This window comes from Drosophila guanche, unplaced genomic scaffold (assembly GCF_900245975.1).
Source record: "Drosophila guanche unplaced genomic scaffold, DGUA_6, whole genome shotgun sequence".
NCBI lineage: Eukaryota > Metazoa > Arthropoda > Insecta > Diptera > Drosophilidae > Drosophila > Drosophila guanche.
In genome coordinates this window covers 6,459,019-6,483,118 of record NW_022995750.1, presented here as the reverse complement: position 1 = coordinate 6,483,118, position 24,100 = coordinate 6,459,019, and the positions used below count along the sequence as shown (strand labels likewise).

Here is a 24,100-nt window from a genome sequence, read left to right as displayed (position 1 = left end):
TGACAATTTCCATCCACACAGATTCACACTTGTATTTAATTAATTTTGTGGTCAAATTTGGCAGTTGATTGAATATTCAATCTGCGCAATCGAACGACGACGAAAACTAAATCAAATTTCCTTCATGCCGGAATCCTTAATGGAGCAACCAAAGGGAAGTCAGGCAGGCAGGAATTTCCACAATTATATTTATCACTAAATGTGCAACGCTTGAGTGAAATTTACTCGTTTATATTAGCTATAATTTAATGTAATGTTTGCTGAGGCTTGCACGAGGATTCAACTTTTGCCTGTCCACGTCCCACGTCCAGTCCTTTGGGTCAAACGAAGAAAGGAAGCAAAACTTCTTCTGTGTGTGTGTGTGTGTGTGGGAAAAGGGAAAACTTGGCTCATTAAATTTTCATTGTTTTAATTTGCGCCACGTGAAAAGCTCACTTGCCAGCGAAAGCAGGAAAAGGAGTCTGTGTGTGTTGCCAAGAGTGTGGCTTCTGTGGCTAGAGGAGTTCCCTGCTTGGTGGCTAGATGTGGGGGTGCTGCAGAGTGGCAGCGGGCTTCAAGTCAAAGTGAAGCCCAGCCACGTTTTTACGACTAATTTGACTAATTTGAGAGCACAGGCTGCTATCGAGCTCCTGCTGCTGCTCGACTTTCCTCTGATGAAGCAAGCTGCTAAAATCAATCTCAGTCAATTATGCGTGCCTCGAACATTAGTTTTTTCGCAGCGAACTTTTCTAAAGTTTGTGATTCGCTTTTTATATATTTTTCATTTTGTTTGCTTTTGCCAACAAATTAAAATTACTTTTAATTAAATTCGTGGGTGGAGAGCAGCTCTCCTTTGGCATGCGCGGCTGCTGCGTCCCAAAGTTCCCTACGCTGCCAGTCCATCCGGTAATTAAAAGCAGGATAATGAAATTACACTCTCTGGATGGATGAATGGATGATGGGCTCCACATTGAATACTCTCGCCCTCTCTCACTCTCTCTGTGTCGAGAGATTCGAGAGGCATTAGCATGTAGATTGGAAGAGTCAGGCGCAGATGGACGGCTGGAATACAAAGCATATTTAGTACGGGCTCTGGAGGAGCCAAAGATGAGATCTTAACCTTTCCCAACCTTTGCTTTTTCGCATTCCCCGATCCCAATCTAAGACCGCTTCCGATTTATCTTTAACCTCCCCTCGCCCAGCCAAAAAGTTGTCATTGTGCTTGACCTTTCGTTGGTGTATGAGGACCGTTACCTTTTTCTGATTTATGTCATTGCAAATGCGATTCTAGCCAACATCCGGAGACTGGCCAAACTCTCGTCCTCCCCCCCACTCGTTTACTCTTTTGGCCCTCCTTTCAAATGGGTCTGCACATTAGAGCACAAGCAGCTCTAATAAAAATTAATGTGCCCAACGCTTGGTGGCCATTTCCACAATCCCACAAACACACACACACACACACTTACAGAACTTAATGGTGGGAATGTCCGCAGGATCCCTGGCCACATGACTATGTGGCATAGCCCTGGCGGGTGCAGGCCCTGCACCTGGATTGACCCTCCCAGTCACTCAACTCGTTATGCAATTTTCTCGCTCATGGCTGCATTGTTGCTTCGTACTCAGTAATCAGAGAGCAGAAGGGCGCAGGGGCTCAACAGGCAGAAGGATGGAGATTCAAACCCAAAGGGATTTATATGGATTTTAATGGCTGCAAGAAGAATATATTTTTGGTACATATATTTCCATAACCATTCCAAGTGCACTCTTTTGGGACCTCTTTCCTCTAAGATTCCCCGTAAAATACGAATATCTGTGGGTATCCTCAGTCCTATAGTACGAATATGGGATTATCATTTGCTTGTTTTTGGGTATGTTTTGCCCCCGCTTTTACTTTCGCTATATGTACCCACCTCCTTCTGTCTCCCTCTGGCTTTTCGCTGTTGCCAATTTATTCGCACTTATGCACGTGTCCATACAATGGGCCGCACCGGCAGACAGACCGGACCGAAAACCACAGAAACATAGACAAAAGGCCTGTGAAGAGAGGAGGGGTGAGGGCCTGCTCCATCACATACACAAGATCCTCCGGCACGTTGTTGGTGGAATCAATTTCATGCTCATGGCTCGTTCATGGCCCACCCCGCTTCAGACCCGCCCTGTCCAATATTTTCTTTTCGGTTGCTCTCCATACGTTTTCGTTCTTGTGTCCTCTTAGCCGCATCTGTCTCTCTCTCTCTCTCTCTCTGTCCCTCTTTCTCGTTTGATGCCTTTTGCAATTTGTTCGTTTTCTTGTGTCAACAGCCACAAAAGGGGGCTGGCTGTGCTGAGGAGTGCTGTTGAATGGATGATGCCAAGGTATATTTCACGCTGCAGCAAGAGCTGCAGACTCGAAACAAACGAGAGAGAGTCGATTAACCTTACCCTCCATTAAATATACCTTGGAACGGTGACACCTTTTCTCTGTCTCTCTGTCTCTGGCTTTGGCTGGGTCTTTGCTTCTCTGCTTCTGACCAAGCTCTTGACCAAGTTGGAACAATTAAAACGATTTTTCTTCTTTCCTTCCGTTTCGCAGTGCACTCTATCAATGTCCCCATGTCTCCCCCGCGCCTTCCTTCGTTGCCCCTCACCCCACATGCCGTTCGCCAAATGTCAGCTGCCAAGGACACAAAATGTTTACTTGAATTCGTGTGTGGTGGAGTCCTGTGTCCGGTGTGTGGCACCTGCGTGTGTCTTCTGTGTTCCTGCATGCCAAATGAGGGGCACTCCAATTGCTCCGTCGAGCACTCTGTCAAAGTTGTCCATTCCTTGATTGATTTACAATTGAATGCCGGTCATGTTATGGCCATAAATTGCCATTCAGTTAGACTCCTAGATTATAGAGCAAGAGAAGAGTACGGGAAGTAGGTGAAAGGGGTGAAATTTCTTGGGGTGGAAAAGGTCGAACTTCAAACTGTTCTTGGAGCAAAGGTTAGCAAAGTAAAAGAAAAACCAAAAGGCTAGAAAATAACTTTGGACTTTAAGGCAACAAAAGCGAAAAATGTAAGAAAATTAAAAGAATTTCTTGACATTTTACAAGCATTAGAGTCTGTTTCAATTAGTTAATATTTAAGCTACGGCAACGGCAACGGCAACCCTTTAAACGATTTCCATGTTATAAATTAATCGAAAACCTTTTTCCAATCCCTTGGAAATAATCCCCTTGTTGTGCTGAATCCCTAATCAACTTTGCCACTTCATCTGCTTCCTGCCACAAGTTTCGATGGTTTCCAACAACAAGTTGCATTTCAGCAAGCAAGGGGATTATTCATTTAAACATCATACTCGTACCCCGATATCCATCAAGTATACCCACCGTGCTCTCAGTCGCAACGTTTTTGGCTACTTTTGATAAGCGTTTTTGGGTGGCTTTTTGCTGTTTGCTTTTTGTTAGTTTTCTAGCTTTTTGTTGGTTGTGTTGGCTGGTTGCTATTTTGCCTGATTTTGACGTTGAGTTTTTCCAACTTTTGCTAACTTTTTTTCATCCTAAATCTTTTGTTGCTGTTTTCCATAAGTTTTGACTGGTTTTTGTTTTTTGTTCTGTTTTCTGCTTGCTTTCGCTCTGGTTTTAAGTTTGATTATACTGTGGCGCGCTTGGAGAAAGTTCTCTCGGAACCCTGTCGGCCATGTGTGTAAGCCCTGCCCACCGCATATATTAATAATAATACACACAGAAACACACACAAAACCCACAGAGAAGTACTCGTACCGTAGCCTCTGCAAATGTGGTTCCTTAGGTTTCGCAAAAAAGGTATTATACTCGCACCCTGCTACTGTTTATACAATGGAAATAGAATTTGTTGTTAAGTTTTGAAGCTTTTGGAAATTGAAAGCGTTGCCAGATTTCCCCAGAGGTGTGAGGCAGCAACCTCCGGCATCTTGTTTAATAAGTTGCACATGCCACCACGCTCCACAGCAACACACACACACACCCCCTCTGGCACGCCCATGTCATGGCTTATTTAGCTTGTACGAGGAAATGCCCAAAAGCATTTGGCAGATTCCAACTTTGGAGGTCTTGGAGTCTACGGGTATGCTGGTGGTGGTGCTGCTGTCGCAACTGCAGCCCCAAACTATGGAAACGTCTGTGGACAGAAGCTGTGAGGAGGTGATGGTAGTGCTGCTGTAACTGCCACCACATTTTGTATGCTTCGTTAAGCATTCTGTACAATGCACAACAGAAGCGGTGGAAGCAGCGACAACAGCAGCAACACCCACAGAGGTGGCAGCACAACTTGGAGGGAGGATGTACGATGTACAGTTCGTTTCATGGAAGATGTTTCCAAAGTTTCAAGCTCTGAAGGTGAATGATAAATTGAAATCCATTATGAAGTACATAGGGCTACCTACTGCAATGAATATTGGAGGATATTTAGCAGCTTAAACCTCTCTGAAATATGAATAATTTTAATAATAAATAATCTACTGTTCACCAGAACAATTGTCAGCGATCACAGATCAATTTTCTGATAGTTTTGGTGAGCGCAATTCATGCATCAGATTTTGAGAAGTGGATGGGTACATAGGTAAAATGTACATGATTTATTGCTATTTTAGGCGACACAATTTTGTGGCGAGTTGCGAAGATTCGAAGCCAATCGGACTCGTTGCATGATTGATCGCTGGCGAAGTTATCCTGGCGAACGCGCCCAACGTCTCTAACTTGTATTCAGAAAATTATAAATGTTTTCCGTTCGGAATACAACGCAACGCTATAGCTATCACGTGGACTGTAACAATCCAAAAAAATCTATATGCTCCAGGGTGGAGTACAATGAGCGGAGCAGTGGTGGGGTGTGTCAAATGTTGTTTGCTTGTTGTTGCAGCTGTCGGTGGGACCAAAAAACTGCAAATGTTTTTCATATATTTTGATATCAGACAACTAGCGAAAACCGAATGTTTTGCCACTGAACTGTCTGTCCGTCACTCAGTCTGTTCGCCAGATAATTCTGTCATTCAGGGTGCCAGTCTCCACATTCCCCTCTCTCTTCTGAGCTCTTTCTACACCATACAGTCGATTGTTTTTATTTTGCTTTGCTTTGCTGGCAAAATGAACATCTAATATCGAATTTGAAATTGATGATGCAGCCAGAATTTGATTTCATTTTGGGAATTTCTATTTTGCCCTTTGTCTCCAATTGAAGCGGGCGGGGGAATGAAATGGCATCGAATACGATGCGATGCCAAGCGATGCGATGAGATTGCCAGAGAGAGAGATAAGAGATGGGGGGGGGAGTTAAAAGCGAGAGAGCGATAGACAGGGCTACACCGGCGGTAGGTAACAGTGTGCACGGTGTGCGGGCTTACAGAGGGAATATTTATACACATGAAATTATTTATTGTACGAACTTGCCGGTGAGGGTTTTCTGAGAAGAAATTCTAAAAAGTTTACGCAAAATATCACGGCATGAAAGGCATGAAGTAAAATATGAGCCTCGTTAACGCTTTACTCAATATCTCCTACCGCCACTGTACCCCCAATCAGGCATCCATCCGTTCATCCATTTGTGGGGCTGAGATTTTCATTTTCGCATAAGCTGCACTTCACAGCGAGACACAAAAGGCAAAAGGCCACTGGAAAAAGCGTGTGGCAGCATTTTTCTATATATATATTTTTTTTTTTAATATTTTTGAGCCTGACAACATGAATCTAACAACGAGTATTATAATAATCCACCACCATATATAACATTCATTGCACTGCTAATCATATATTTACCTCTGTTTTGTTGCAGGTTCCATCATGTTCCATGTGCGACGGCGACCGGCAGACTCCCAGCCGCGAAGGCGCAAGAAAAAGCCGCTAGGTGCGGCCAATGGAGCCTCGCATATGTCCGGGGATCGCGAGGGACCCGTCCTGGTGGAGGTGACGCACAGCGGCGATGGCGGGCGGCGCATTAAGCTGGGCAGTGATCCCGTGGAGGTGGGCTCAGCGAACACCAATTGCCTGCAGCTCTTCGGTCCCTCCATACAGCCCAGGCACTGCCTCATCTCGCTGCATGAGGGCGTCTGCACGGTCACTCCGCTGCACACGGATGCCCTGACCTTCGTGAATGGCCACCACATCAGTCAGCCGACTATTTTGCATGTAAGTGGCGACCTTTTGCCCCCTGCCATGCCTACCGTGTACCCACCTTCTCCTCCATTATGTGTCTTCCATTAACTAATTGCGAATAATTCGCTTTAATTAGTTGAAATTTTGGCACGTCGCAGTTCGGGCCACGGGGAACGGGACACCATGGCGAATGCTTAATTTGACTGATGAAATTTATTGCCCGTCAGCAGGCGACGCTCCCATACACACACCCCACCCACCAACATGACCTTGACCCGCTTTAAGTTTAAACTGCCTGAAATTTCGAAGAATCTGTACACTTCCCTTTCAGTTTGTGGCAATTTTCGGCGACTCTTGGTGGCATGGGAAAACGGTGCCATAACCGCTGAGGCTTAAACACTTTTGAGTGTGAAATGAACTGGAAAAACTGGCACTTACATAGATGCGATGAAAGTAGGAATGTTACATTTCGTGGGCTTTAAATCGAATTAAAATTGGGTGTACATAATTTTATTGGAATTATTTCTTGGAGAAAAGAAAGCACACAATTTCGATTTTAGAGGATTTTGTTCAAATGGTATTTGGCTCGCCTTCGATGAGGCGTAAGACAAGAGCGATAGCACTGAATACTGAATGAGTTGTGACTATTTTATTCATAACTATTACCTACCATTTGACTCCTTGATTACCTGGCTTTCAAAAGCTATTAACACTCTTTTGAAGTACGCATCAAGTTACTATGTATGGAAACTGAGCATAGAGAATGTGCCGGAAAATTCAATTGGCTTTCCCCCAAACCAATTCAATTTTCAGCCCGCATTCGGTGATTCCATTTCCACTTCAAGTTCATTATCAGCTTTAAGTTTCGACCAGAAAAAGCCATAAAATACCCCACTACTTCCTACTTTTTGTGCACATCCACATCTTTTATGTAAACGTACGAGCATGGGGGCCCATAGACAGCCCCATCCCCGTCCCCCGAATAGGCTTTGAGTTGCCGCCGCTGATTTATCTTTTGTTTTGACAACTTTTCGACAAATAAACAAACACACAACCGAAACACAAACACAAAGAAAACAACCAATCGAATCGACAAGCAAAAACAACAGAAATTCAAGGGGGAAAACTGAATGAAATATATTTGGCTCTCTGCTTTCGATGTTCTCACGCATTAGCAAAAAGTAAAAAGAACGGCAGAGAAAAGTCAAACGAGAAGCAACACAAATTTGCCAGCGTTATATAAAGTTTTGTTATTCCTTTTGTTTTTGTTGGTTTTATTTCGAGTTAAGTTTCCGCTTGATAAATTTCAAACCAAATAAACAGAGAGAGAGAGAGAGGGAGAAAGAGTCAAGGGAGAATCCAGAATTCAGAATCCGAGCAGAGATAAGCTTCAAGCTCTCGACATTAGCCACAAATTGTCTGCAGAGACTGAGAGAGACTGAGAGCGACAGAGAGAAAAATTGGATAAATATTTTGCGTAACTCACTGAGCAATCTTTTATTTTTGTTGAACTTTTATTCCGTTATTCTGGCTTTGTTTGCTCCCCTATTCTGCTCCTCCCCTTCCGCTTTCTTCTGCTTTGCTTTGCTCTGATTTTGGTTTGTCAATTGGCGAAATTGGGGTTTATGCTGCGGTTCGATGAACCTGAACCAAACCAAAAAGCATGCAAATGAGTATAATGCAAATGGAAAGCATTCTGCCCTTTCCCCATGCAACAGATCGAGAGAGTGCGTGTGGCAGAGATTTAACAAAACACCTATTCAGCATTAACCTGACGCACAGACATACAAAAAGAGATGAAGATTCGACCAGAGGATACATCTGAAATACTTCAAAAACAATCTTAATATGTGAAGAGTGTAGTCATTTTCAGCATAAATAATTTTTTGGTTGATGATTGGAAGATAGTGGTACAAATTTGTGACTACTTTGACTTTTATCTCAGTATAGTTATGCAATGATAAACGAATACAGCATACCCCACGGCATTTACCCTTTGGAATACCCTGTATTCATCACGCTCACACACACACAAAGATAAATCTGGGACCCCCATAAAGAGGGGCGTCTCTGTGTATGTGAGTGACTGTGAGTCGTCGTCATCAATGACAGTTCTGCAACGCCCCAAAATGTTTCCAATCGAATCCGTTGCCCCGCCACAGTGCCCCAGAATCCGTCAGCCGCTTCAGTGCTCCACTCTGATCTGCGCTCCTCTCCTGTCTCCTGTCCCGTCTATCGTGTCGCGTCTCCCTCTGCTCCATCGGCTGTGTAAATATTTAAATAATTGGTTAAATTAATTACAATTATTAAATCACTTAATGGTTTGGTTTGTCAACACTTTAACCCTCATCATCATCATCACTCTGATGGACACTGCACTGCAGTGGATTCCTGCTTCTAGCGATACAGTCCTATAATTAATTAACTCACGTGTGTGTCTGTGTGTCGCATATCATCCACAGAACGGTTCGGTTGTGATGTTTGGACGCGTGGCCTCGTACCGCTTCCTCGACTCCCCCACGGATGGACGCTACAACCTGGCCCTCTCCCAGTCCCAGTTGGATTCGGCCTGTCTCTACGAAAGGTGAGTGCCACCGGACTGACTATTCTGGTTAATATTTTAAGAAAACGAATCCGCCACGCTACGCTTTATCTCCCCCATAAGCTTGTGTCCACAGAAGAGCCACTGTGCAATTTATATTTTTGTGTGTTTGTTGAAGATAGATAAGAGATCGCAGAAAGAACAATTTCAATGCTGTAGAGTCAGATATGGCAATGCGCAATGAAGATTTAAAGTTGCCTTCATAGAAACCACCTTCAATCCCCAGTTTTAGCTAAAGTTTAAAGGAAATAAGTCAGTTTCACTACATAAATGTTTCCAAAAATAGTATCTCTAAAAACTCAACAGAAATATGCATTCCATGCCATATACTCCGATATAAGCAACACACTTGAAACGTGCAAGAGCGCCTCTCATATGCGTCTCACCCTCTCTCGCTCCCTCGTTCGCTGTGTAAAGGGAATTTTAAATTTCTCTATCCACATTGGCCATTCTCAAGGGCCACTCCTCACCTCAGTCGCGCTTATGCAGCACTTGCAGACCCACCTGGTCTGGGTGTGGGCTAAAAACACTCTTGTATTCAACGAGTGCTATTCAGCATATACGGACGTGTGTATTCCCTTTATGAATAGACCAAAGAGAGAGGAAATCAAAGCAACCCAATCATTCGTACGCGTAGCAATCGCATTTTCATATTTTGGTATAGAATTTAATTTAGCTCTAGGCATAATATATGTATGAATGGATTGGATGTATGTATTTCCGTATGCAATTGTTGTCTTCATTTTGCTTATTTATTTATTTCTTATTCGTGTATTTTTTTATGTTTATTTACACGCCTTTTTGTGCTCTGTTCTCTGTTTCTGTTTCGTTACGTGTTGTTTGTGTAAAACATTAATCTCATGCACATACCATACAAAAACAAAACAAACGAACAAACAAATACAACTCACAACAAATATGCAAACACAATTTGCACAAACACCCACAAAAAACACTCAAAACAAAACACCATACCCACAAAACGATTCAAAACACACAACGACAGTCGGTCGCCCACTTCGCCAGGATCTTGGAATGATGAGGACGGTGCCTTGAGTTCGGTGAGTGTTTCTACCCGTAAGCCCCAAAGATAGAATCCATACAATAATAATCCTCTTTTGATAGACTCACAAAAGCGAATACGATCAGCATCAGCAGTCGAATCAATCGAGTGGATATCATCACAGCAATAACAATAACAATAATAACAACTCCAGTGAGCATCCTTTGAGCAGTACCCTGCGAGGAGATGTGGTAGACAGCAAGGGCACAGGTCAGGATCAGGCGGTAAATGCCACTGGCCTGTTGGGTGGCAACAACTACGATGGCCAGAGCCTCGAAGGTAATCTGGAGAATGAAACCAAATCCATTTCAAGCATGAAATCTGGTGGTTCCAACAGTCAGGACAGGTGAGAGCTCATTCACTTTTTGGTTTTTGTACGAATGATAAATGATAAATCTTTCTCTAAATGTGTAAGAAAATTTTCTACAGGAAAAGTGCTATGCACACACAACCAACCACACACCCACACACCCACATACAAAACACACATACATATATAACCAACCATTATATATTTATTATTCATTCACTGTCTGATTGAATTTTAAGTTGTTTTTTTTTTGTGCGCTTTCAATGGCAATTTAATTATTTATATTTTATTGCACTCAGCAATCATTTTACACTCAAAGTTTTAACTGCTTTCTCTAGCTGTATCTGTATCTGCATCTGTATATGTATATGTATTGGTGTGCTCTGTACTAATTGCTTAACAATTGCTTTCCCTGAACAGATCCCCCAAAATGCCAGGCTCTGGTTTGTTGGCCGGCGGCGGTGGCAGTGGCTCCGGCGATACCCAAGGACAGGAGCCCATCCTTCCAGCCGTTTTGGAGTTTCCCGAAACGCATCAGGAGCTTTTTTTGCGTCACATCATCAGCGAATTGGATGTGAATGTGCCGCACTTTAAGCTGGCGCCTGTCTATTCGCTGTACCTGTGTGCCAGGTGTGTAACGAGAAAGTTCTGCAACAATCCTGGAGCGATTCGATAGACAGATGAAACTGCGCTTTGGCTGGCTTTAAATGTTGTCTTGATGTACTAAAAAATGGAAATGGGAAATATTTGCAATGTTTTAGGGTTATATAGGACTATGAAATGCTCAACACGCACAAGCGACTGCTGCAAAAGAGAATGCTGGAGAATAATAATTGCTTTAATCCTAGTTTTTGTTGTTGTGCAACGACAATGTCTACCCGACTGACATTTTTTAATTTACTCCAATTGAAGCGACCATTTGGATAAATCAATATAAATTATGGGAATTTATCTTTAATGTAGCCAAAAATATTTTTATAAATTATGCGGAAAAGAGAGCAGCATGCAAATTCACAACTGATAAAGGTTCATCATTAATTTATACAAATTTATCTTGACATACTCCCACATGGATGTGCAAAATACAGATGGCTAGATAGATAGATAGATGGTTGGCTGGCTGCAACCTTCAACCTACTCTTTTGGGGGTCGCACAGCCATCCGAACGTTCAATGAATCCATTTATATTTCAATTTCAAAATCAAAGCTTCATTTAACAAGACCCCAAAGGCGCACAGACAGGCAGACAGACAGACAGACAGACAAATAGACAGACTGGCAACACCATCTGACAAATGTATGGGCATAAAGTGGATAGACTTGCCAGGCCGCACACATGGGGATGCCATGGGGCCAAGAGTAGTGTGTGCCAGCAGATCCTTTGAAGCAGTGGAAGCAGGACTATCAGGAGCAACAATTCATTATCAATTATGATGATTTATCTTGGCCATTGTGCCGACCCAATTTGTGAGCTATTAATATTAATGCGTCCTGACAGCAGTGGGAGGTCACACAGCACAGCGCGGCCAGAGTTCAAGGGAAATTTGGACATTTGACAGGCGCAAAAATCAATAGAAACAAACGCTGAACGGCCCGAACATTACTCATACAATTTGGGGCATTTTTAATGAATGCTAATTGGCGATGACATTTCTCACCCTCTCGCTCGCTCTCTCTCGCAGATACCGCGCCTCCACCCACTATCGTCCAGAGCTGCAGCCCACGGAGCGGGCCCACAAGCTGACGATGTTCCTGCACCATGTGGCCAATCTGGTGTACAGCGTTGTCCAGGAGCAGTACACAGATCCGCGGATACTGGCCTTTTGGATGGCCAATAGCTCGGAGTTTCTACACTTTCTGAAATCGGATCGGCACATCAGTGCGTTCAGTGTCCAGGCTCAGGAGGTGCTCGCGGAGGCAGTGCAGACGGCGTTCCGCAATCTGGTTAATTGCTTCCGCCTGGAACTCTCGCAGACCCTGAATCAGTTCGTCTCGGAAAACATCGATCACGACTCGGCGGCGGGCCTGGTGCTCACGGTCCTCGGATCCGCCATGGCGCTGCTGCGTCGCTGCCGCGTGAACGCAGCCCTGACCATTCAGCTGTTCTCTCAGCTGTTCCACTACATCAATGTCATATGTTTCAATACGGTGAGCGGTTGCCACTCCAACAGAGTGGGACTTGTAATCATTTCAGTTTTACTAATTGTTTCTTGCCTTCTCTTTGGTAGATTGTGGCCAACTCGCACATGTGCACCTCCGACTGGGGCAAGGTGATGACGGAGCGACTGCAACTGCTGGAGCTGTGGGCGGAGCGTCAGGGCCTGGAGCTGGCTGCCGACTGCCACCTGGCGAAGATCAACCAGTGCGCGCAGTTCCTGCAGGCGCCCAAGTCCTCGGTGGAGGAGATCCAGCAGTTGGCCTGCTCCTGCTTCCGGCTGAACTCGCTGCAGATGGGCGCCCTGCTGCAGCAGGAGAAGATTCCGCGCAATCTGGTGGACACGGCCATACGCATGGCCGAGTCCGTGGCCGATGAGCTGACCCGCGCCGATGGACGGGAGGTGCGCCTCGAGGAGTCACCCGAACTGCACCTGGCCCTCCTCTTGCCCGACGATGGCTTCAGCTGTGATGTAGTCCGAGGCATACCCACGGGCCTGGTCGACTTTCTCAATCCCCTACAGCAGCAGGGCATGTGCCGACTGGCCGCCCAGCCCACATCCATTGGTCTCTGGACTGTCTACATGCATCAGTTTAATGTAAGTCAGGCAGCAGTCTTTGAAATCATTTTCTAACGAGAAAAATCACATTGCAGGCTCGCAGCTCCAGTGCCATGTCCAACAAGCTGCCGCAGCCCGAGCTGCAGCTCATCAAACTGCACAAGAACAGCAACGGCATGGGCCTGTCCATTGTGGCGGCCAAGGGCGCTGGCCAGGAGCGTCTGGGGATCTACATCAAGAGCGTGGTGCCCGGCGGAGCAGCGGATGCCGATGGACGCCTGCAGGCGGGCGATCAGTTGCTGCGCGTAGATGGCCAGAGTCTGATTGGAATTACCCAAGAGAGGTAGGGATCTCTCTGAACGTTGCATGTTGAATCTGTTTATTGAATGTCGATTGTTGCAGGGCTGCCGATTATCTGGTGAGGACCGGTCCGGTGGTCAGTTTGGAGGTGGCCAAGCAGGGTGCCATCTACCATGGACTGGCGACGCTGCTGCAACAGCCCAGCCCCGTCATTCAGCGTGGTGAGTAGCCTCCACTTGAGGAGCAGCCACATACATAGATACAAACTCACACACACTCACACACACATTAGACAGCTACTCCAGGTGTTGGGTAGAACGCTAAGAAGAACACACTCGAAACATTCAAACAATGATACTCAGACTCGAAACACTCAAACACTCACCACTCAAACGATACATTCCACACTCTCCAGTCGTTGTATAAGCTAACAAAAGTAACAAAAGGTCCTTCCACCCACTCCCAAACTGCAATCTGCAATTTGCAATCTCCAATCCATGCTGCTCCTTCACTCTGATCTGATTAGAAGCTTCGTCGAGCAACTTCCTCCAGCAACTTCAGCCGAACCAGCAGCGGCGCCATTCCTCGTACCAGCAGCAGGCTCGCTACTACAGCAACTCCATCTCGGACGACAGCCTGAATCGGAGTCGGCGCGAGTCCTTTGCCTGCATGCGCGCCGCCTCGCCGCCGGTGCGCCGACTGAGCGCCTCCTGCCTGCAGGAGGAGCTGTGCGCCCAGGGGCATCAGCTGCACATCGATCCACGGTACAGGGACACCCGACCGATTGCCCGATCCGCCAGCAGCTTGTATCTGGCCAACGATCAGGGCTACTTCCATCCGATACCCTCGGCAGCGGCTGCTGCTGCACACTTTAGCCCCATGCGTCCGTTGCGCAGGACACCGCCTCCCTCGATATTTATAGAGGAGTATCTGGATGAGCCGCCGCAGGAGGTGCCACCACCAGTGGAGCCTTGCCAGGTGTCGTGCACCTCCCAGGAGTCATTTGGGCACTTTGCCGCCTACAGCGATACCCATCAGCCGCTCAACGAGGATGGAATCGCCTCCATGGCTCACTCGGATGATATACCATTTATTGACGATGAAGAGGAGCAGCAGCAAATGCCTCCCATCTGCATCCCAGCAGTCGCCCCCTGTCCCTCCTTCACGGTGAAGCGGACTCCTGTGGCCGGCTATCGAAAGACAGTCAGCTTCGATCTGGAGCAGCCACCAACGACAGGACAAGCAGCAGGAGCTGGAGCAGGAGTAGCTGCAGCTGCAGCCCTAGGAATCGACAGGAAGTATCACACGCACGATGCCATCAGCCACTTTGCGGCCAGCACATCCTCCACCGAATCCCTGATGGCAGAGCAGGCGGAGCGCATGCCGCTGATCCAGAAGATCCGTCGCGAACTCAACAGCAAGCGAGCCACCAACTGCACGGCGGATGGCTTCAGTTCGGGCGGATCGGGCTCAAATAGTCAGCGTTCCTCCAGCGAGTCCATCGAACGGATGCCGCTGCTGCGACAGCAGTCGCCACTTCATCGACAGTTGAATACCCAGCGATCGCACAAAAGGTCAGGATTGTGTCCCAGTACCAGTTCGAGCTCCGTCACCGTCTCCGTCCCGGTCTCTGCTGTCGCTGCTGCTCCTCCGCCTCCTATTATCAGCATCAAAGTTCCTAATCTGTGTGAAACTGAAAGTTCCTGCACCCGTTCTCGTTCTCGTTCTCCTCCTGTAAATACAAGCAATCGATATTGTGCCAGCACCATCCGTACCAGCACCACCTCTGCCTCTGCCTCAGCCTCAGCCAAAGCAAACCTCCCACCACCTCCACCCATCATCCGCAGGCGTCGCGCCAGCAGCCAGATAAATCTTAGCCCCAACTTCCAGCTGCCCCTGGGGCAGGGCAAAGTTCGGGAAATGGCCGCCTACTTCAATGCCAATCAGAACTTTCCCCCGAGCATGGCCAGATCCAAGTCCAAGTCCACCTCCGCTCTGGCTGCCCCCAGCAGCCCAAGCTCCAGCACCAGCGCCAAGCTGTCGCACTGCGAACAGGGCCAGATACTCAAGCAGCTCAAGGAGTGGAGTCTGTATGGCAGTGCCGGCAAGGATTACGATGTCCCAGTACCAGAGCCAGTGCCAGTGCCAGCCGTGGAGCCAGTCAAAACATCCTGCGATTGTCCCTGCTGTGGCCATTGTCGTGATGGGATACAGCCCCAAGAAGAGCAGAAAGAGAAACAACTCTCTGGCAATGCAGGTTCCACTTTCAAATGCTACGATAGCTGTCGGGACGAGGATGTGGAGGCCAGCAGTCGGAAACAGGCATCGGAATTGTCCCGGCTTGCGTCCTGCCGTCGGAGTGTCATGTGCAGCAATCGTCAGGTTCACAGTTTGCGCCAGCTGAAGCGCAACAAACAGCAGCGGCAGGAACATAAGCAGGAGCATCTGAAGCACAAAGCCAAACAGGACTCAGCATCACATCGCCATCGCCATCGCCATCACAATCACCATTGCCACCACCAACAGACACGGCTAAAGGCTCCTGTCTCGCCTCCCTCCACAGCCAAATTGCTGCTGTCTCTGGCTAGCAGCAGTGGCAGCAGCAAGAGTGCTTCTAACCAGGTCAACAAGTCCTGGCCAAATTGCGAGAATGCATCTGATGATTACCCAAATTCCTGCTCCTGCTCCTGCAGTGAGGCAGAGTCCTGCTGCTCGGCAGCTGATTCAACCTCTGGCTGCTGTCCGCACTGCAATGTGCGAGAAATGCATGTTAATGTCAATGTCAATGCTGCTCCTCTGGATGATAATGATGATGAAGATGAAGATGATGACGAGGATGGCTATGTGGATGGGCATGATGATGAGGAGGGGGCACTATCTGCCAGTGCCAGTGGGCATTGTGTAGGACTACGACTGGGACCAAGCACAGCAGCCACAGCCGTCTCCATATGCTCCACCCACAGATGACAACCTAAATATGCTGCACCGAGGTTCATGTTGTTCTCCTCGTCGTTGTTCTTGCTTCATGTTGTTGCTTAAATATTGAGTTTTAGCTTTAGATATTAGCTGGAATGTCACTCGTGTTAGCTTTGATTTTCACACATTTTCTGTTGAATTATTGTGGATTTTTGTATGTTAAATCTTTTGTTGATTCTCGTGTAGGTTGTGCATACATTTAATTTGTAGAATTTAAAATGCTTCACAATTTATTGGTAAATCCACAACACATTTTGTTTTAAAATGTAATCCACTTGGTTTTTATTTCCAATAGAATTTCTATGGCGTAATTATTTCATTTTCTGCATTGGATTTTTAATCGGATATCTATGGCTTGTAGGCGTTTTTGCAGTGTAATTTTTCGCTCTCACTTTGACTTAAATATTCAATTTAATTATGAGAATGAGAACTTTAATCCAGCTTTATTCTATACCTGACATGTGGCTTTCGTTTGTTAGATTTGTACATATATATTTATTCTGAATACAATAGAATTTTATCTGTTTCATCTCTCTCTCTCTTCCCACCTTTTGCACTGATTGATTTATTGTAGAATATTTTTAATTATATTTTGAATGCATTAAATGATTAAAATATTTATCACATAATCAAACGAAACTGACTTGAAATAACAAACTAAATATTCATCTATCTATCTATCTATCTATCTCTCCCCCAATCCATGCACAAATCCATATCCAAAAACAAAACCAACAAAAACCACCAACGCAACTCGCAATTCCCCAAACCAATGCACTCTTGTTGATGATGATGATGTTGCTGGGATATCACAGGTAATCGACGGATGTCCGAAAGAGATCTAACGCGAATGGGCGCCGCCGAATCATCGAAATCCCTGGGCGGCATCGGTGGCCCACTGATTGCCACCGGGCATGCCAATCACAGCCTCAGCCTCAGCCAGCACCTGAACAACAGCCACAACATGAATAGCAACAGCAACAGCAACAGCAATACCAATAGCCACAACAGCAACAGTAGCATCATCAATCCGTTAACTGCACACCTTCCAAATAGCAAATCAGTGCCGGCCCTGCATCATCACACGGGATCTGGTACCATATGTAAGTGGATTGCAATCTGCACCTCCATTCTCCATTCTCCATCCTCCACCATCCTCATCCCAATCACACTCACAGAGAAATCTTCAGCGAAATCAAATCGTTATGCATGCCAGAGATTAATCCCATACTTCATCTCCATCTTTCCTTTCCTCTTAGCTCTGGCCAATTCCAAGTCACGCAGCACGCACAGTTTGCATAACAATACATCCGCAGCCATGGGTGGAATCGTAGGAGGACCGGTGGGACCAGGAGTGGGAGCTGGAATGCTGGGTCAACCAAATGGCAGCCACAACAATGCAAATGGAAATGGCAATGGAAATGGAAATGGCAACGAGCAAGGTTTCTATCAGAATCTGAGCGTATATCGGGCACAAAACCAAAGCCAGCCGATACTGAATGAAAGGTAAAATATACGATACACATAGAAATAATACGATAGTGTATATAGGGGTTATGTGCAGCAAAGGTCAAGAGATATTTCGAACTCTACCGAAAAATTGATGGTTGCACCTACCTTCAACGAGTAACCTTAACAATTTTGTCATTTCAAATGCGGTTGTGTTACGCTGACCACTAAAATAGTTTTTGCTCGTTTCGGTTCGGTTCAGTTTATGCTTTTGATGGGTTAGTAGAGCAAGGCAATCAGTTAACTGCTGTGATTTGTGCTAAATTACCAAAACTAGGCGGAATATCGGTTGCATTTGTGGGGATATAATTATGTGTATGAAACGATTATGATGCTAGACTTCAAACACAGTTTTAGTTTGCGAAAAGTGAATAAATATTTAATTAAATAGTTCATTCTTTAATTAATTATCTAATTCCCCTAATTATATCACTCGCATTAATGTTCTTAGTACATATAGTTGCTCAAAGTGAAATTTAAGAATGTTTTTAACTCAGAAAGCACACAACATCTGACATGAATTAATATTTAGTGGGTCCGGTCCCTTTATGATTTTTGTTCGTTGCCGTTTCAAAATGTAAAAGGAATCATGTTAAGTTTTGTTTGAGAAATATAGAAAGATTTCTTGGAAATACAATTCCAACCACATATTGACACGAATACCCAAACCGGTAACAAACCGAAGCGAACCGAACCGTACCCATAGGCACTTTCACCGAAGAGGAAAAATAAAAGCAAACCACAGAGGGCCGGAGCAATTAATAATTTACAACAAATTGTTGGTTTTGCTGGGTGTCCTCGAGTTTCTGTTGGTGTTGTTGATGAGGCAGGTGGCAGTAACAGCAGTAGCATCAGCAGCAGGGAGAGTGCCAGGTGGTGGCATGTGGAATGTGGTCACAGAAATTTTGCACTTTGCCAGGAGCTCAAATTGTGTGTTACCTCTCTCGTGTGTGTGTGTAATTCTAGGGTGACATTACGTTTAAAGAAATTGCTTTACGGCTTCATACCCATTAAGAGCGATTACCAGATGGTAGAAACGATTCAAGTACGTGAGTAATTAGTGGCTCGTCCGCTCGAGTTGTGTTTCCCCAATGTTTCGTGTTTCGTGTTTCGTGTTTGCTGCTGCTGTACATAGGCACACGCACCTTGGCACTTGTTTTGGGATGTGAGAAGGACACACATATCCACACACGTTGTGTAATTAGAGCAAATGATGACACACACACACACCCAACCACCAGCAACACTTGAACACCTTTTTGGCCATTATTGTGATGGTAATACAATTTCATTTATGTCTTTTCAGACCGCCGATGTCCACACATGCCACCATGAGCGCCTTCAATGGCAATTCCCCGCTTGCACAGCAACAGCAGCAGCCACAGCAGCCACAACCATCACCATACCAGCAGCAGCAGCAGCAGCAGCAGCAGCTCCTTCAAAGTAATGCGAATCTGCCACCCACTCGACCCGTCTCCGCCTACTACCACAGCCAGCAAACGGCGCAGCAGCAACTCCAACAGCAGCAGCAACAGCAACAGCAGCAGCAACACTCGTTGCAACAGCAACAATTTGCACACAGCAGCAGCAATCTCAACGGCCAGCAGCAGCAGCAACACCAGCATCAGCTCACCCTCAACAATCGCACCAAGAGCCAGCAGAATTTCCAACATACCCTACGCATGCAGCAGATGATGGCTCCATCGATGCCGAATATCAGCAACATGTACCACCAGCAGCAGCAACAGCAACAGCAGCAGCAGCAACAGATGCCACTGCAACAGCAGCAGCAGCACTTGCAGCAGCAACCCCCCATGAGCAGCAGCCAGAGCATGCAGAATGTCAACGATTTCCAGGGTGGCTTCCAGAATGGAGGCGGCCTGGAGTATCAGCATGCCCGACGCAGTCAGATCCATGAGCCTTCCACACTCTACGAACTCCAGCAGCAACAATTGCAACAGCAGCAGCAGCAACAGCCTTCGCCCAACTTTATTGCGTTGCCACCCAAGCCTCTGGGCAGCCTCCAGTCTCCCAACAAGCCGGCTGCTCCGCCCAGCACCGCCCCAAAGCCGCAACAACAACAGCGAATGTCGCAGACGGGGTACATGCCCGGCCATGGCCCTGCCGGCGTGTTGGGCGAGGATAAGCCACCGCTACCGCCAACCGCCACGCATCCGCTGTTCAAGGCCACGGCGCAGCTGGCGCCCGGCATGAACTACGTGGCTAGCACCTTGGACCCGCCGAAGGGCAGCTATTTGCCGACCAATCAGCAGTCGGCCAACAGACCACCACTCCACACGGGTACCAATCCATGGGAGCGTGAGGAGCGGGAGAAGGATCTGGAGATGAGACGCGAACACATTCGTCAATGGCGAGAGCAGCAGATATCCGATCTGTCGCAGACAATCTCCCGTTCCGGGCAGCAGGAGGAGCAGCTGAAAACGCTCATCCTCGAGCGTGACTTTGAGCGGCGAGCGCTGGAGGAGCAGGAGGATCAGGACCAGGATCAGCAGTACGACAAGGAGAACATCCAGGAGCTGTTCAGACTGGCGGCCAGCGGGCAGGTCAGTGCCATAAAAACACCCATCACCAGCTACCGCCAGACGGAGATCAAAATGGCGGAGATTACCGACAGCAGCAGCAGCCCCGTGGAACAACCGCCTGCGATGGCTCCGATGACCAGCCACCAGCAACAACAGCAGCAGCAACATCAGCAGCCCAAGAGCATACTCAAGCATAACCGCTACTCCGAGGGTGGAGCAGGCAGCAGTGGAGCCCCCTCGTCGCCATCCAAGTCGCAAAAGTCGGCCAGCTTCGCGGACGATCGGCACCTGCAGACGGAGCATCCCATCTCCAGTCTTGCCAAGGAGCTGACGCAGCTCACGATGCTGGACAAGGACAACAATAACGAGACCCTGGATGCTGCAGTGCCTCCGCCGCCGCCGCCAGAGCGCAACAGCTCTTACCTGATCATGTCCCAGCAGAAGCTCAGAGGCAGCACCAGCTCCTCCATGGGTTTGCTGAAGACAGCGACCAACAATCAGGCAGCGGCCGCCGTCGAGATCAAGAAGGCTTCCCTCCTCAGCACCCAACCCAACAACAACAACAACAACAATAGCTTGAGCGGAAACCTGAACAACAACAGCAGCAGCAGCATGCAGGCATCGCCCCTCAGTGCCATGGAACTGAATGCCGCGTATGTGTCTGCCACGGGGACGGGAATGGTGGGAGGTTTGGGCTCACCGCCCCCACCACCACCACTTATGCAGCGGGACAACAAGCGTGTGAGCTTCCACGACGAGGAGAACAATTTCGTGAGCGGGAACAGCCAGCAGCAACAGCAGCAGCAATACATCATAGACAATTATGGCATGGAGCATCAGGATTTGGACACAATCAGAGAAGATGCAAGTGTAAGTGGGAGACAGAAAGAATGTCAGACAGAAGGCTTCCCTTACTAATAAACTTTTATAGTATCTGCAGCATAATCTGGATGCCTCCATGCTGCCCTCCATGCCGGCCACGCCAGATGCGGCTCTGTGGAACACCTCAGTGCAATCAACGCCCGGCGTTATAGGCGCCCAAGAGGTGTACAGGTGCGTCGACTATCAAGTTAACAAAATACAGATCTCTGATAGAATAGTTTTTGCTTTGCAGAGATCCGCGCACACGTCGCTTGGCCGAGAAGCAACAGCAGCAGCAGCAACAACGCGCTGGCGATGCCGTTCCCGAGAAGCTCTCCTTCAAGGAGAAGATGAAGATGTTTGCTCTGGAGTCGGGGGAGGATAATACGCCCAAGGACAAGCTGAAGATATCCCGAGCACAGCGAGACATCGATGCAGTGCACTAAGCAGCAGCAGAACTAGGAGCAAGAGGACGAACAGATCGAATACAGATCATGTACATACATACACACACTCAGAAACCCGAACCCACAAAGCTTCTTATCTTCAATTAATAGGGGGCCAACAAACATAGAAATATATATATATATAAATATTTAGATGGAGTTATATGACAGATAACGAGAAAACAGAAACAAACCTAACGAATTTGCTAAGCAAGGCAATAAACAAACCATAGTTATCGCGTTCCAGAGTTGATTGCATACCACAAAATGTTAACTGGATTCAATTAGTGAGAATTATCAGTGTATATCATTGCATATATAGTACTATATATACACATGTTTATATATATAAAACTATTATGTAGAAACTGTTACGAGCCGAAGGAAAGGGCAACGAAAGCGAGGCGAGGCGCGGAGAGCCACATTTGTAAAGCGTTTTAAACATTAACATTAACCTTAAAGAAACCTACAATTAACAGATTGTTACATCGGATTACAGAATACAATTAATGATTAGACAGTGTAGATGATGGGAGTTACGATAGTTTAGATATACGATGCAAATATGTATTTACCTGGAAATCGTGCGGAACAAGAAACGTTTATATATAAACTAAATCTATTCGAGAATTTTAAGCCACATCAACGTTTAAACAAATGGTCCAATTATTCAATTATTACAGCTACAATATACATACCTATATTATATATATATATATATATATTTACAAAAAACAAAAAGAAAACTTGAAGAAAAAACACCACGAGCGAACGATTAAAGATTAAATAACTAAAGAACTAATGAAATGTTTAAATATCCACAGACACGAATATATTTTTAATTGAAAAAGCATTTCTTACACGTTTTAAATGCATCAAAAGTACCAATTTTAATCGAATAGGATTTCACTACACAAGAACCTAATGGCTTTAAAAAACGAAAAACGAATTAAAAAATGAATAATCCTGCACCCCTATATGTCGTACAGATAGGATTGAAATCGGATTCTTTGTTACTCGTAGTGTTCTAACACTTCTAGTGTTACTAGCTTACAAATTAATTCGAAAACAAGAGACCACAAAGGCAACAAATTATTTTTGGGCATTCCAAGTATTTCAAATATATAGAACCAAGCAAAAACTACAGTTATACACATTATATATATTTAAATATATCAAAAGCAAAAGCAAAACCTAAATTGTAACATATAAGATGCGATTTATTTTTTAATAAGCGAAACTATTTTTTAAAGAAATATTAAAAGAAAATAACAAAAAAAAATAACAAAAAATCTACAATTTATGTACGAGTATAATGTATAATTCTGTAAAAAGATATACGAAGATTGTCGTTTAGTTTCACCATTAAGCGCGTTTAGTTTTACATATTACAATTATATATATTATATATCAAAATGCAAACAGTTAAGCAACATATTGTGCATATTTATGCAAAATAAAAAGTTAATTATATGAAAAACAATATGATATATTTTCAGTCGAATTGAATGTTCTTTTAGGAAATACAGAAACTATATTATTATTTACATGCTTCTTCTTTTGAATCAGCTGTTCGATGGGAACAGTCGGGGACTTGGCGCCCCAACCAAATTCAAATAAATGAGAACAGTCATGCGCATGCGATCGAACTGTTCCCGGACATCAACAGGTTAGGCAATTGACCTACCTAAATACATTTTTCATGAGGCTGGCAAGTGGCAACTCAACCGGCCGACAAGTTATTGGCCCCGCCACTTCCCTACCGCTTCCGCTACCCTACCCGCGTACCTTAAAAATTTAAATCAAAGTTTGGGCAGGGCAAATAATTTCGCACAAAAACTTCAAGTATGCCTTCAGTGATTTATGTTTGCACTGAAACAAAATGGTTGAAACTGAGACCCGGCGGCTGCCGGCAAAAGTTTTCGCTTTGAATTCGCAAATATTTGGGCAAATTATATGCCAATTTCCGGCACCCCGGGAAAACTTATTACATTGCTTCAATTGCTGCTTTGACAAGAGTATCCACCGACAATTGCCAGCCTCACCCACATGCTCCGTCAGCCACTTAAAACGTTGCCCTGGCTTCAAGCTATTCCTTCTCCCTCCGGTTCGGGGGGACACCTTACTTAGCACGCACTTTCCTTCAGGGGAGGAGGCTCGAAAGTTGCAGGCACAAGTTTCATTGCCACCCCAGAAGCAGTGGAGTACATCCACAATGTAATTTAAAAGTCAACCGACAAACTTTAACCGGCACCGGCAACAAAAAAGCGTAACCAGTAGCCAGGAATCGGGAAGCAGCAAGCAGCAAGCAGCAACGAGGACCTCTTTATGGCCTGGAGACAAGCGTGGGTCGCCTTAAAGCGCTGCTGCGTGGAATGTCTTTCGAGTCGAATGTATTTTTCAGCAGTTTGCCATGTGAATTATTAAAATGCGCCAATTTCTTTGATATCCCTCATCCGCCACAAGCTGCAGGAGCGGCTTCGACCCATAATCAGGTGGCAGGGGACGAAAACTTTATCAAATTGTTGACAGTGGCCTGAAGGAAGGCATTCAGATTGCAAGTCTCGGAATTTTTCAATATTCCAGGGAGATAATCCCGTCAATATTATCCAGCTGGTGCTCCAGCTGCTGCTGCTGCTGCTGCTGTTGCTGGCCGCAAAAGCAACAGGGAAAACTGCGAGAAAGCTGAGGACAAACCGCAAGCAA

General features: G+C 45.9%; 1 protein-coding gene across 5 annotated transcripts in view; it reads left to right on the top strand.

The window, feature by feature from the left end:
- LOC117586740 (afadin) overlaps positions 1 to 22,521 on the top strand; it is a 54,433-nt gene extending 31,912 nt beyond the window's left edge. For 2 of the 5 annotated variants that reach the window (XM_034277037.1, XM_034277042.1), the window contains 14 exons: positions 5,751 to 6,103; positions 8,533 to 8,654; positions 9,679 to 9,733; positions 9,798 to 10,081; positions 10,466 to 10,675; positions 11,728 to 12,193; positions 12,274 to 12,798; positions 12,855 to 13,102; positions 13,162 to 13,280; positions 16,851 to 17,138; positions 17,295 to 17,541; positions 18,851 to 20,957; positions 21,019 to 21,140; positions 21,202 to 22,521. In XM_034277037.1, coding sequence (XP_034132928.1) covers positions 5,751 to 6,103; positions 8,533 to 8,654; positions 9,679 to 9,733; positions 9,798 to 10,081; positions 10,466 to 10,675; positions 11,728 to 12,193; positions 12,274 to 12,798; positions 12,855 to 13,102; positions 13,162 to 13,280; positions 16,851 to 17,138; positions 17,295 to 17,541; positions 18,851 to 20,957; positions 21,019 to 21,140; positions 21,202 to 21,394 — 5,339 coding nt within the window. In that variant the 3' untranslated portion in view covers positions 21,395 to 22,521. Of the gene's footprint in view, positions 1 to 5,750; positions 6,104 to 8,532; positions 8,655 to 9,678; positions 9,734 to 9,797; positions 10,082 to 10,465; positions 10,676 to 11,727; positions 12,194 to 12,273; positions 12,799 to 12,854; positions 13,103 to 13,161; positions 13,281 to 13,585; positions 16,050 to 16,850; positions 17,139 to 17,294; positions 17,542 to 18,850; positions 20,958 to 21,018; positions 21,141 to 21,201 lie in introns of those variants that run through there. The other 3 variants (XM_034277038.1, XM_034277040.1, XM_034277041.1) reach the window with 3 other exon arrangements.
- Positions 22,522 to 24,100: the final 1,579 nt, after the last annotated feature.